The following is a 12603-nucleotide window of genomic DNA, read 5'->3' as shown; positions in this document are numbered from 1 at the left end:
GATCTTGATTTTTTTTTCATTTAGTGATAATTCCCTGCCCTTCTACTTTTTAAAAATTTTAAAACTGTTAGAAATATTTATCCACGTATTTCTTAGAGGGGCAAAAAAAAAAACACCATCTTCTTTCTTACCCCACATTTTCTGCCAGGGCATTCTAAGATTCATCAGTTGTGCAAAAAAATTATGCCAATCACAACTGTTTTTATGATTTTAATTTTATAACCTCTAGGTTACAGAATCCTTTGTGAGTAAGTATTTCTTTAAAAAAAAAATTCAAGCCCCCCCCCCCAGTATTTTACTCCAATTAAAGAGCTGCAGCCCCTCTTCAAGACAACTACTCTCTGTCTTTCATGCAATTGCAGGAAATATCTCTGTATCCACTTCATAAAGAAACCAAATGGTACAGTATTTTAAGGATCAATCAATAATTTGTTGCACCAAAGACAAGACCAAATGATACAGAAGCAAAATTAGGCTATTCTGCCATTCAATCAGGATTGATTTATTTTCCCTCTCAACTCCATTCTCCTGCCTTTTCCCTGTAATCACTGATATCATTACTAATTCAGAACCTTTCAACCTCCTCTTTAAATATACCCAATGACTTAGCTTCCACGGACATCTGAGGAAACTAATTCCGCAGATTTACTACCCTGTGGCTGCAGAAATTCTTCTTCATATCTATTTTGAGGCCCTTTGTTCCTGACTCTCCCACTATTGGAAGCATCCTCTCCATATCTAATCTACCTAGGCCTTCCAGTATTTGGTAGGTTTCAATGAGACACCACCTCCCCCATTCTTCTAAACTCCACTGAGTACATGCCCAGAGCCATCAAACACATTGCATCCATCAACCCTTTCTCTCCCTGGATTATTCTCAGAAGCCTCCTCTGGACCTTCTCCAATGCCAAGCACATCCTCTCTCAGATATGGCACCCAAAATTGCTCAAAGTACTCCAACTGCGGTTTGATTAATGCTTTATAAAGTCTCAGAATGACATCATTATTCTTATACACTAGTCCTCTCAAAATGAATGCTAACATTGTATTTGCTTTTATCAACCTCCAAGTTAATCTTTACGGAACACTGCACTAGTACCAACCCCCCACCAAACTTGCACTACCGATTTCCGAATTTGCTCCCACTCTCAAAATGTCATGTGTCTTTATTCCTTCCAGCAAAGTGCATGACCATACACTTCTCTACAATATATTCCATCTGCCACTTCTCTGCCCATTCTCATCTGTTCAGATTCTTCTGCAAACTTGTTTCCTCAACACTATCTGCCCCTCCACCTATCTTAATATCATCCAGAAATTTGGCCACAGAGCCATCCATTCTATCACCCAGATCTTTAATGTATAACGTGAAAAGCAGTGGACCCAATACCAATCTCCATGGAACCTCTCTAGTCATAGGCAGCCAACAAGAAAAGGCCACTTTATTCCCACTCTTTGCATCCTTTCAGTCAGCCAATCCTCTGTCCATGCTCACATTTTCCCAGTAAAAATGTAGGCTCCTATCTCATTTAGCAGCCTCATCTATAGCACCTTGTCAAAGGCCTTCTGAAAATCCAAGTAAACAACATCCACTGACTCTCCTTTTCCATCCTGCTTATTATTTCCCCAAAGAATTCCAAAAGATTTCTCAGGCAAGCTTTTCCCTGGAAGCCATCTGGTCCAGGGGACTTACCTACCTTCAGACCTTTTAGCTTTTCAAGGACCTTCCCCTTAGTAATAGCAATTACACTCACTGCTGCCCCTGACACTAGTTCAGACATGGTGCTGGTATCTTCTATAGTGAAGGCTGACGCAAAATACTTATTCAGTTTGCCTGTCATTTCAACCTCTCCAGCATCAAGGGTGGAGAACTTGATAGTAAACTTTCCCATTTTCAAAGATCTCCAATGGTCCTACTCAACATATTGAATGTTTTGACATGAGAAAGATTGCAACAGCTGTTTGAAAATATGATAAGAGTTTCATTTGGAATTGGAAGAGATAACAAGGGCAGGGTTAAAAGAAAGTAGTCAAATAGTAAGACGTGGCAGCTGAATAAATATGCAAATCACACAGAACTTGTGGATTAGTGTAGAAGACGCAAAAATAGAGTGAACAGCCAGGGACCTTTCTAGGGCAGAAATGCCTAATACAAAAGGGCATAATTTTAAAGTTATCGAAAGATGATAGGGAGAAATTTCAGAGATATAGTTGCAAGAAAAAGTTTGTGAACCCTTTACCATTACCTGGTTTTCTGCAATAATTACTTATAAAATGTGGTCTGATCTCTATCTAAGTCACAATAATAGACAAACACCATCTATCTAAACTAATAACATATAATTGTACTTTTCATGACTATATTATATTGTTTAATCATTCACAGCCAAGGCCGAGTATGTGAATCCTTGCAATTAATAACTGGCAGAATCTCTTTTAGCAGCATTAATCCCACAACAAAACATTTCCTGTAGCTGCTGATTGGACTTGCACAATGGCGAGAAGAAATTTTAGACCATTCCGCCATACAAAACTGTTTCAGTTCATCAATATTTCTAGGATATCGTGCATGAACAGCCCTCTTCAGGTCATGACTCTGACTTGGTCATTCCAAAACAAGAATTTCCTTCTTTTTATACCATTCTGTTGTTAGTTTACTTTTGTCTTTTGGATCATTGTCTTGTTGCATCTTGTATTAAGCTTCAGGTGACAGACTACTACACTGACATTCTCCTGTAAAAATGTCTTGATACAATTTTCAATTCATTGTTCCCTCAATGACTGCAAGCAGTCCAAGCCATGATGCGTCTTCCACCATACTTCAGTTAGGATGAGGTTTCTGTGTTGGTGTGCCGTGCCCTTTTTCCTCCAAACATAGCACTCCGCATTTCTGACAAAAAAATTCAACTTCTGTCTCATCTGTTCACAGAACATTGTCCTGGAAGCGTTATGGAACATCCAAGTGGTCTTTTGCAAACCCGAGACGTGCAGCAACTTTTTTTTGTTTTGGAGAGCAGTAGTTTCCTCCATGCTGTCCTTCCATGAACAGCATTCTTATTCAGTGTTTTTCTTATAGTGGACACATAAACAAAGTTCTAGAGATTTCTACACGTCTTTTGCTGCTACCCTTGGGTTCTTTTTCACCTCCTTCAGCATTGAATGCTGTGCTTTTGGTGTGATCTTTGCAGGATTCAACAGTAGTAGGTTTCCTCCATTTGTAGAAAATTTTTCTTACTTGGACTGATGAACACTCAGGTCTTTGGAAATGTTTTTATAACCTTTTCCAGCTTCCTGCATCTCTACAGTTCTTCTAAGATCCTCTGAAAGTTATTTTGATCGAGGCATGGTGTACATAAATAGGTCTTTCTTGAGAAAAGCAGACTCCGTCAGTAACCTGACTTTGCAAGTCTTTTTTTAAAAAAAAGGGCAGAGCACTTCTACAACCCACACCTCCAATCTCATCTCATTGATTGGAACACCAGACTCCAAAGTTATGTAGAAGGCATTACCCCAGAGGTTCAAATACTGGTTTGGAACCTAGACAGTGATTGTTTAAATGGTGTACTCAGTATTGACAAGTAGCACAATTGTTTGTGTGTTATTAGTTCAGGCAGATTGTGTTTGGCTATGATTGTGACTTAGATGAAGATCTGACCACATTTCATGAGTAGTTAATGCAGAAAACCAAAACAAGGGGTTCACAAACTTTATCTTGCAACTGTAGTTCTGTAGTTGCATGAATGAAAGAAAAATGGAGTGTGGGCGTGCATGTGCTACTGCGTGTTAACTGATCTTAGAGTAGGTCAAAAGGTCGGCACAACATCGTGGGCCAAAGGGTCTGTACTGCTCTATGTTTGAAGAAAATCTTGTAGGGTAGAGTATTTATTGCCATGGGGAATCGGTGCAAATGCAAAGATTAAGCTATAATTTGGAAACATACAAGTTGCGAGGATCTTGAACATGAAGATTGAGTGGAATTATTAGTAAAATGGGGGGGGGGAGAAAGGAGGTTTAATAAGTCAATTACAAAAAAAATACAGCAAGAAAGGAGGAATTCCCTGATTAATACAGAATGATTGACTGAATATTCACATCAATTCCATGTGCCTGCCCATTCACCCATACAAATAATGTTGCACCTACTGGTGTTGCCTTCTCTCTTGCTCTCCACTTTGATACAGACTTCTGGACCAAGGTTATTATCTTGTGCCACCTGACTGGAGTTCTCCTTGTCACTTGAAGGTGAATTGCACGATCCTTCAGTTTTCTTCTCAGAAGATAACTCTTGCTTCATTTCCAGAGGATGTACTTTTACCACCACCACTGGAAGGATTTTGTTTTCCCCAACCTAATAGGAAAGTAGCAAGTTATTTTTAGCAGCCATTATTTTCTGTAACACATAGCTGAGTTATCTGCACATCTGTCAAGAGTCTCTAGTTGAAAGAAAATTATTTATCTATCATTTTTTCACCCATGTAAATTCCGTATAAAAGTAAATTTTATTCTGCATCTTAAATTTGTGGGTAGCAATTTGTGAATTTTGTAAGGGCAAACTTTCATTAATCAAATGGCTGTAATATAGGGGTCACCTATATTAGCATATGACAACCAAATACGAATACAACCAAATTATGTTAGAAAAATAAGATTACACCCTTTGAGCCAAAGATGAAAGGCATTAAACACTCTCGCCACTATTTCATGAACATCTTTAATTTTTAAAAAAATGTATCTTTTTGCCTAAAGACCGTGTAGTTATGTTAATGTTCTGAGTTACCATATTCTGGTATTTCTCTTAAAATGATTTGAGAAATAATTATTTTTGCTAATGTACAGCTTTACATTCTAAAAGATATTGTTTAAACAAAGCTCACACTGTGATTTCTGGCACATCTAGAGGAATCTCAGTTCTATCCAATTTCATGAAAGTACCATTTTCAATGGTGCACAGGAAAACAATTAATGCAAAAAACACCAAAACTATAATAGCCAAAATTTCTGGCTACAACTCTAAGCCATTCCAGAAACATTTTTTCAAGGGAAACACCCTGGTTTCATTGGCTGTACAAGTCTAAGGAAGACACTCTCAAGTCCCAGCAAACTCGTGAGATTGAGACAGCTCGATCCCACCCAAACCCCGGTTTGTGCGGATGCTGTGTAATTTGCTACCCTGTTACAAATTAGTGCCACAAAACAACAAACAGTACATTGCATACAATTAAAGGAATATTTATGAATCTTAGCTAAAGGGTTAGTAAAGAAAAGGGCCCATTTTAATTAACAGTCAAATGAGCAGAAGTTGGAGCTCCTTTTGAACTTCTCTGTCACTCGTGCGCTGGGCCCTCAGTCAGTGTGAACGCCCACACCACCTTCCGGACATCGCTCACAATCCATCTCGAACAAACGGCTCTCCCACCAGATCGTACGCTACGACTGGTTCTCCCCAGCGTCTTCTCTCTTCGTCCCCCGACGAACAAATGCGCCAAGCTGAACCTTAGTGTCCCTCACCAGAGAAACCTCCCCTTAATTTGACCATCATAATTGGATGGCACACATTTCTCCTTATCTTTCATCTTCAACAATAACCCAAACAAGCTGAAAACAAGCTGCTCTTAAAGAACTGCCAAATGAAATACATACAGCATAACAGTAAAAATATGAACCAGGCTATTACACAAGTTTCTACATATTCCAAAACTAACCTGGAATTCACACCGCTCTCCCAAAGCAAACTTAGTCATGATTTCCATCCAAGTTTTGTCAACTAGTTTGTCCAAGGACAAGGTACTATGATGAACCATTTCCAATACAGGCTTTTCAAACCATACTGGATACTCCTCCTTTAGCCTGCAGCAACAAAGCAGAACAAGGTTAAAAAGTCACTATTAAACATCATAAAAAAAAATTACCAAGGGTTTAAAAACCATTGGTCAAAAAATTATGGCGAAGCCTGAGTTTTAAAGAGCCTTGACTGTACAAACAGGTAATATGTTTGAGAAATTTAAATGAGTAGGGAATGGAATAAATCTAGAATCCAACATGTGCAAGAACTACATCAGAAGAATCACTCTGATGATAAATTAACAACCAGCTGCAGGTTTCAACTGTTTCTATACATTTAACAGACCACACAAAAATGGACCCAGCTCAGCTAACCCAGTCACGAAGGGTGTCGATCTGAAATGTTATCCATTCCCTCCCTCCCCCGCCCAAAAATCTGTGGACCATTCACCATTTTACATTTCTTTTATATTTTCAGCATCCACAGAATTCTCCTTTCACATAGCCCAAAGTGATGAAACTCAATCCCACAAAGGTTTATGTTATCAAGTTAATACCCTTGCATTAACTGCAGACAGATCCTCAAATTGGCTGATGGCAAAAACCAGCACAATGTTGCAAGATAACACCACCATTGATTGGACTGATCAAGACTCAAAATAACAAGTGGCAAACTGAGATTGCAGCAGACGGTCGTTTGCAGGAGCTGCTGTGTCCCGACACTGTAATATTATAGCTTCATGGCAGTGACCAATCTAAACTCAATGTAGAAGAACATGATAAAAAGCAGCAGCAAGCCCAAGTAAATGTTAGGGCTTATGATGAAGCTAATATGCAGTGCTGTACGTGACAGAAAGAAGAAACTGAATGCTACATAAACAGCTCCAAATTCACGTTCAAAGAATCTATTAAAGCTCTGCACTGTTGCCATATTCAATCACGAACACCAGTGGAAATTGTAATTAATGACAAAAAAATCATCTCCATGATTCTCAAATAATGGCAGAAATGTGAATACAAACTATAAAAACAAAGTGCTTGCTAACACCTTCATCTAAAAAGGGAAGAGGGGATGATTCATCTTAAAATAAAAACAAAAAAAACTGGAAATACTCAGATCAGACAGCATCCAAGCTGCCTGGGAGAAGCAGAGTTGTCATTTCAAATATGGTTCAAAATCCAAACATACCACTTGTCAGCTGCCCCAAGCTCTCTACTACTAGAAAGTGGAAAATAGCTTAGCTACATCTTAACAAAAACTCTAAATTCACTCCTGGTCATTACTAGCAACCTACTATCAATCAGTATACTGATAAAAGACGCTGAAGTTATCAAGTAAAATTTATCAATATCTTTCTCACCAGTGCGAAGCTTTATTCAGGATTTGACCTAATAAATTAGCAAGTAACATTAATGGAACATAATTGCAAAGTACTGAACATCTTCAACAAGAGATTCTAACAATCTCCCCCAACATTTACAGGCGTTACCTTGAATCTTTCACTATCAATAGTCTGAGTTTGGGAGCATGGATGAGGAGGGAAACTTAACCAGATTCTGAACTGGACTAGCACACATAAATAATACAGCCACAAAAGCAGATCAAAAGTTATGAATGCTACATTAAGTGATTCACATTCCATGCCTTTCCACCATTTTTTAAAGGCGCCACAATAGTCTCAGATTACATGGACGTCTGCAACTCAAAGCCATCTAGCTTCAATGTGCTTCACATACCATCTTAAATAACTACTCTTTTCTTAACCAGCGCATCATGAACAATTTGTAAAACGAGTAGCAGAAACTCAGCAACGCTTTCATTGTAACACCTCCCAAAAATATTATCTCTACTCACTACAAGGGACTATCATCTGTAGGTATTACCCCGAACTACACAGCATCCTGACTTGCAAAATACTGTCCTTCCTCAACTTGTGCTGGGCCAATATCCCAGAACTGTTGACTGTATTCACTACAAGGATAACTAGGGATGAAAAAACTAGGGTTGAGAATACTAGCGATGTGAATGTTTTTTTCCCAAATCTCCCAAAGCAATGCTTCTTGAGATTTACATAAACCTTTCAAAAGTATACAAAATCATGAAGGGTACAGATAAGGAGGATGGCCAATCTTTTACCCCTGGGTAGGGAAGTCTAAAACTAGAGAGAATAGATTTAAAGTTTTTGAATTGGCCCAAGAGTCTCAAGGGGAAACTTTTTCCACACAAATGGTGGTTTGTATATGAAACAAGCAGCAAAAAGAAATTGCTGTTCTTCTGATATTCACATTCTACCTGGGTATTCAACAACCCAATGCTATTAACATCAAATTTTCCAATCTCTGTTCCTCTCTCCTTTCTTACAATCTACTTTGTCCTCCCATACCTATTCATTACCGCCTACCCCACCAATCACCCATTTTCATCCTGCTCCCTCTCCTGATTCCACCCACCAATCATCTACCAGATATCCTCTACCATCTGCTCTTCATTTCTCACCTAAAGTTTCCGTAATGACCTTGCTTATATTTCAGATTCCAGCAAAGGTAGCTTTTGTTTTTCCTCTTTTCACCCTCAAGCAACTGTGTCCACCTTCACTCTCACCTCACCCATCTGGCACCATTACACCTTTTTAATCTTCCTTTCTCTACATCCACCGATCACCCACGTCTCCCCCACCTGCTCCATGTGCCTGCCATCCTTCAGCCCTCCTTGGTTCAGCTGTCACCGATTGGTCCCTGTATCACCCCCTCCTCTTTATACTGGCTATCACCCTTTTCCACTCAGGTCTAATGCAGAGTAACAGCCCAAACACTGACAATTCCTTCATACACCCCCCTACTCCCTACCAACACTGCTGAATAAGCTGAGATCTTCCAGCAGTATTTAGCTCTGCTTTCAGCATTTTTATTATATTGCAAACCACTTGATCATTTTTGAAATGTTACATCCTATTCCTCCAAAGGAGAAATCAGTATCTCAAAACTGACACATTCAATTGTCTCCTTTTCTAAATTAATCCACTCACTTTAAGCAATATCTCCATGACGACAAGAATCCATGCTATTCTAATCTACAAAAATATATCAAATTCAGAGTTAACTATTTCCTTCCAGAAACACTGATTTTTACATTAATTTTTAAATATGATTACTTTATCTACTCCTCCATCCATCCTAATCTTTCTTCTTAAAGATAAAAGGTATCCACACTATTTTGCCTCTGATTCCACCTGGACAATACCAATCAAAAATCAATCATGACAAGAATCTTCATCCAAGTCAAAATCAATGGCTGTCTAAAGAGCACCAAAGGTGGGGTAGGATGGATACAGCAATATACAAGTTAACGTGGCAACATAATCAAGATCCCAAAGATGAGCCAGAGGCTGCTATTTTAAGGAGGCAGAGTCTGCAGTGTTTACTCTACAAAGTGAAGGATGGATAACTGTAGCAAATACAGTTCATTTAGAATGACGCAAACACGAGGAATTCTGCAGATGCTGGAAATTCAAGCAACGCACTTCAAAGTTGCTGGTGAACGCCGCAGGCCAGGCAGCATCTCTAGGAAGAGGTACAGTCGACCTTTCGGGCCGAGACCCTTCGTCAGGACTAACTGAAAGAAGAGCTAGTTAGAGATTACTAGCTCTTCTTTCAGTTAGTCCTGACGAAGGGTCTCAGCCTGAAACGTCGACTGTACCTCTTCCTAGAGATGCTGCCTGATCATTTAGAATGAACTGCCTACATGAGCGGTAGACGTAGATTCAATCATGGCTTTCAAATGAAATTGGATCAATACTTGAGGAAGAGGAGGATAAAGAAGAGGGGCTTACAGCAGTGCTTTACACATAAGGGCATGGACTAAATTAAGCTAATGGTCACCTTGTGTTATTATTTTATGATTTATACCAGTTTAAATTCAGTTGCATCTAATTAACAGAGGGAACAGCATACTGAAAATTAACACTGAGATGCCAAACTTGTATTTAAAAAACACAAGGAGCACAGATAAGTAATTAATTTAGAGCAACAAAGGGAATGTCTCTTCTTTTCAATGTTCCAAAACTGCACTCAATATTAGAGACTTTCCTAAATTTATGTGATGATTGCAATAAAGAGCAAAGACCATATCTAGCCACCTGCATGCATATGGGCTCAAGTTTCTCCCCCTAGTCACATCAGGCAGCGCACAACAGTTCAGCCACCGTTACCAATGCCCCAGTACTTGTACAATATTTCAAATCTACAAACGGCACAAATCAGCTCCTATTCCAGATTAACCTAGTAATATTGTATTTAAGGATGTAATAAATTAAAAACTTTCCATCCTGTGAGTCTGTTTAACAGTTAGCAATAAAATGTAAACCATCAATAATTTTGTATGATTCAATCTTCATCAGTTCTCAAATCCTGTGATTAATCAGAATTTGTCACATTACATCTAGCCACAATACTTCACAAAGCTGAAATGTGCATATAATTAATATGGATGATTGAAGGGTTGGGGCAGAGTAGAAAGAGGTAAAATAGAAGGGGTGTGGGGATTTTTAAAATAAGCTTCATTACCTCTGGATGCTCCAAAGTGCTTCACATCCAAAAGCTTACTTTTGCTTGTGCTGTCATTAATGTACGAAACCCCACAGTCAATTTACACACAGCAAGCAGCAAGTGCTCTAAATTAAAATATATTTCTCCCTACCATTTTTCATTATCTGTCAAACACAACAACTCTTAAGAGGATGTTACCAGAAACCACTACATACTGTTAGCAATGGTCAACAGAACTCACTGCAGCAACAGGTGGAGTCCGATTTCTCCTACTATATTAACTGTAATTTGTGTGAAAGCATCTGCATATACTTACAATTCAGTTACTTCCTGCTCCTCCTCCCAGGCCTCCTTGTGAGTGAGCTGAATGCTGCCCGTACTTTTACACGTCCAGATTCGCTCTGCGTACCTAGACAGTCGACTTTCATATTCTCTGAATAAGAGCTCAGGAAAATAGTTAGTAAATTTAGCTTGTGCATGGAAGCATTGAAAAGCAAGTTCTGACATTAGCACTTTCACACTTCTGTTCCCTATATCACATAACTGAACATGCTTCTTTTCCTCAAATTTCTCTTTAAAATTTTCTAATTTTTTTTTAACATACCAACTGCAGCTGGGACTTAACCCCAGTTTATCCATTCATAACTTGAAAGTTACTTGTAAAAGCATGCTTACAGACAGAGCTCATTTGGAACTGACATTGGTGCATTTCAATCAGAAATATGATCAGTACTGAAAAACTCTAGCCCTATAACCGTGGGGCAGATACAGTTCCTGGAAATTCCTAACATTGCCAGCCATCAGAGTATTTCAGATGATTATTACGCAGGATGTAAAATAAGAAAAATTGACTTTACTTAACTGAACTACTGGCAACCTCACGCATGCAATGCCTGTTCAGATTTTCCTTTTTATATTGCTTCTACATGAAACTGTGCTTTAATGAGGCAATTTCAGGACTCAACAATGAGACCTGACCACATAATTCCATTAAGTCATTGTTATCCCCAAAATAGAGTGCTCATTGCATCTACACAGCGACTTGAACTAATGAAAACCATAAGTGCGCAGCCAGAAACATTCAAGCTTATTGGCTGTTGATTCACAAATTGTTCATCAACGAGCTCTGATGACAATATATAAAGAAATACATAATTATTATTTCAACGTTGCTACAATTAAGCACATTGATATATGATTTATAAAAGGGCCTATTTTTTTCCAAAGCTTCCAGACATAAATCTGTGGCTGCTTTGCAATTAAAATTACCAGGGAAAATAGCATAATGACCTGCAGGTTGAGCTTTCAACACCCCGAGTCATCATTGCTCAAATAGACTAGAATCGTGATGGTACAGTAAAGCATCCTGCTTTCATCACATTTGCAGTGCAATGCATATTGCACTAGATATTGCATTATGCACTTTTCTCAGTTTACTTTGCTCCTACTTCCTGCTCTGCTATCAAACCATTTGGCACGTTCCTACAGATATGAAAGATCCAAAGCTTCTCTAAGGATTAGAGGTCAACCATTCACTTTTACTTCCCATTAAATCCAAAGTGCACCACTTTATATAGACTGGGGGAATTCAATGGAACTGGTGACAAACTCATAATAACTTGAAACCACACACCTAGAAGTGGTTTGAAATTTTCCCGAATGTCCCTTAAAATTCTCAACTGTCGACTATAGTATTAACACTGCTTATGAAGTGCAAAAACATCACCAAAATCCTACTTGACTCAAGAATGGTCACTAATACCCAGTAGCATAAAAAGTTACCAGGTTAAAAGTTCCACACAAGGTGATACTCACGAGCAGGTAATGCCATTGAATCACATTACAAAACAGAAAATGCTCCGACAACCTGAAGGACCACAGCAGGGATTTAATAAAATATATAAAACTTTCAAACGACATTTGGGTCAACAATGACAAAATGCTATCTTTCCAATTAGTTGTGGCTTTCAGCTATCCAAATTGGGTGACTTTTAACTTTCAAAATAACATTTTTCAAATGTGGAAATCTCAAGACTTGCTGACAAATTTAGGTTTATTCTTGGCTTACTCTGTTGCTCTGCTCCATGACCATTGTATTTACTCCAGAGTTTGTTTTACAGTTAATATTTTAAAAATTAATATTAAGTATTTACTTAAAGTGATAGTTAATAGTTTTTCGTACATCACTGAATATCAGAAATATAAAAAAAACTCTTTACGTCAAACACTTGTTCTCAGCTTAGCTTACACTATGTTGAAGATGGTGCCTCCTATGTA

General features: G+C 38.4%; 1 protein-coding gene across 1 annotated transcript in view; it reads right to left on the bottom strand.

Annotated features, from left to right (window-relative positions):
• The window catches only part of baz1b (bromodomain adjacent to zinc finger domain, 1B), an 88487-nt gene that overhangs the window by 71519 nt on the left and 4365 nt on the right, over positions 1-12603 (bottom strand). Inside the window, exons 2-4 of the mRNA XM_063031227.1 lie at positions 10643-10759; positions 5703-5847; positions 4144-4348 (exon numbers count right to left, since the gene is read on the bottom strand). Coding sequence (XP_062887297.1) covers positions 4144-4348; positions 5703-5847; positions 10643-10759 — 467 coding nt within the window. The remainder of the gene's footprint in view (positions 1-4143; positions 4349-5702; positions 5848-10642; positions 10760-12603) is intronic.

Source organism: Mobula hypostoma, chromosome 23 (genome assembly GCF_963921235.1).
Source record: "Mobula hypostoma chromosome 23, sMobHyp1.1, whole genome shotgun sequence".
Taxonomy (NCBI): Eukaryota; Metazoa; Chordata; class Chondrichthyes; order Myliobatiformes; family Myliobatidae; genus Mobula; species Mobula hypostoma.
Note: the sequence above shows the minus strand (reverse complement) of the source record. Positions and strands in the feature narration are given on the sequence as shown.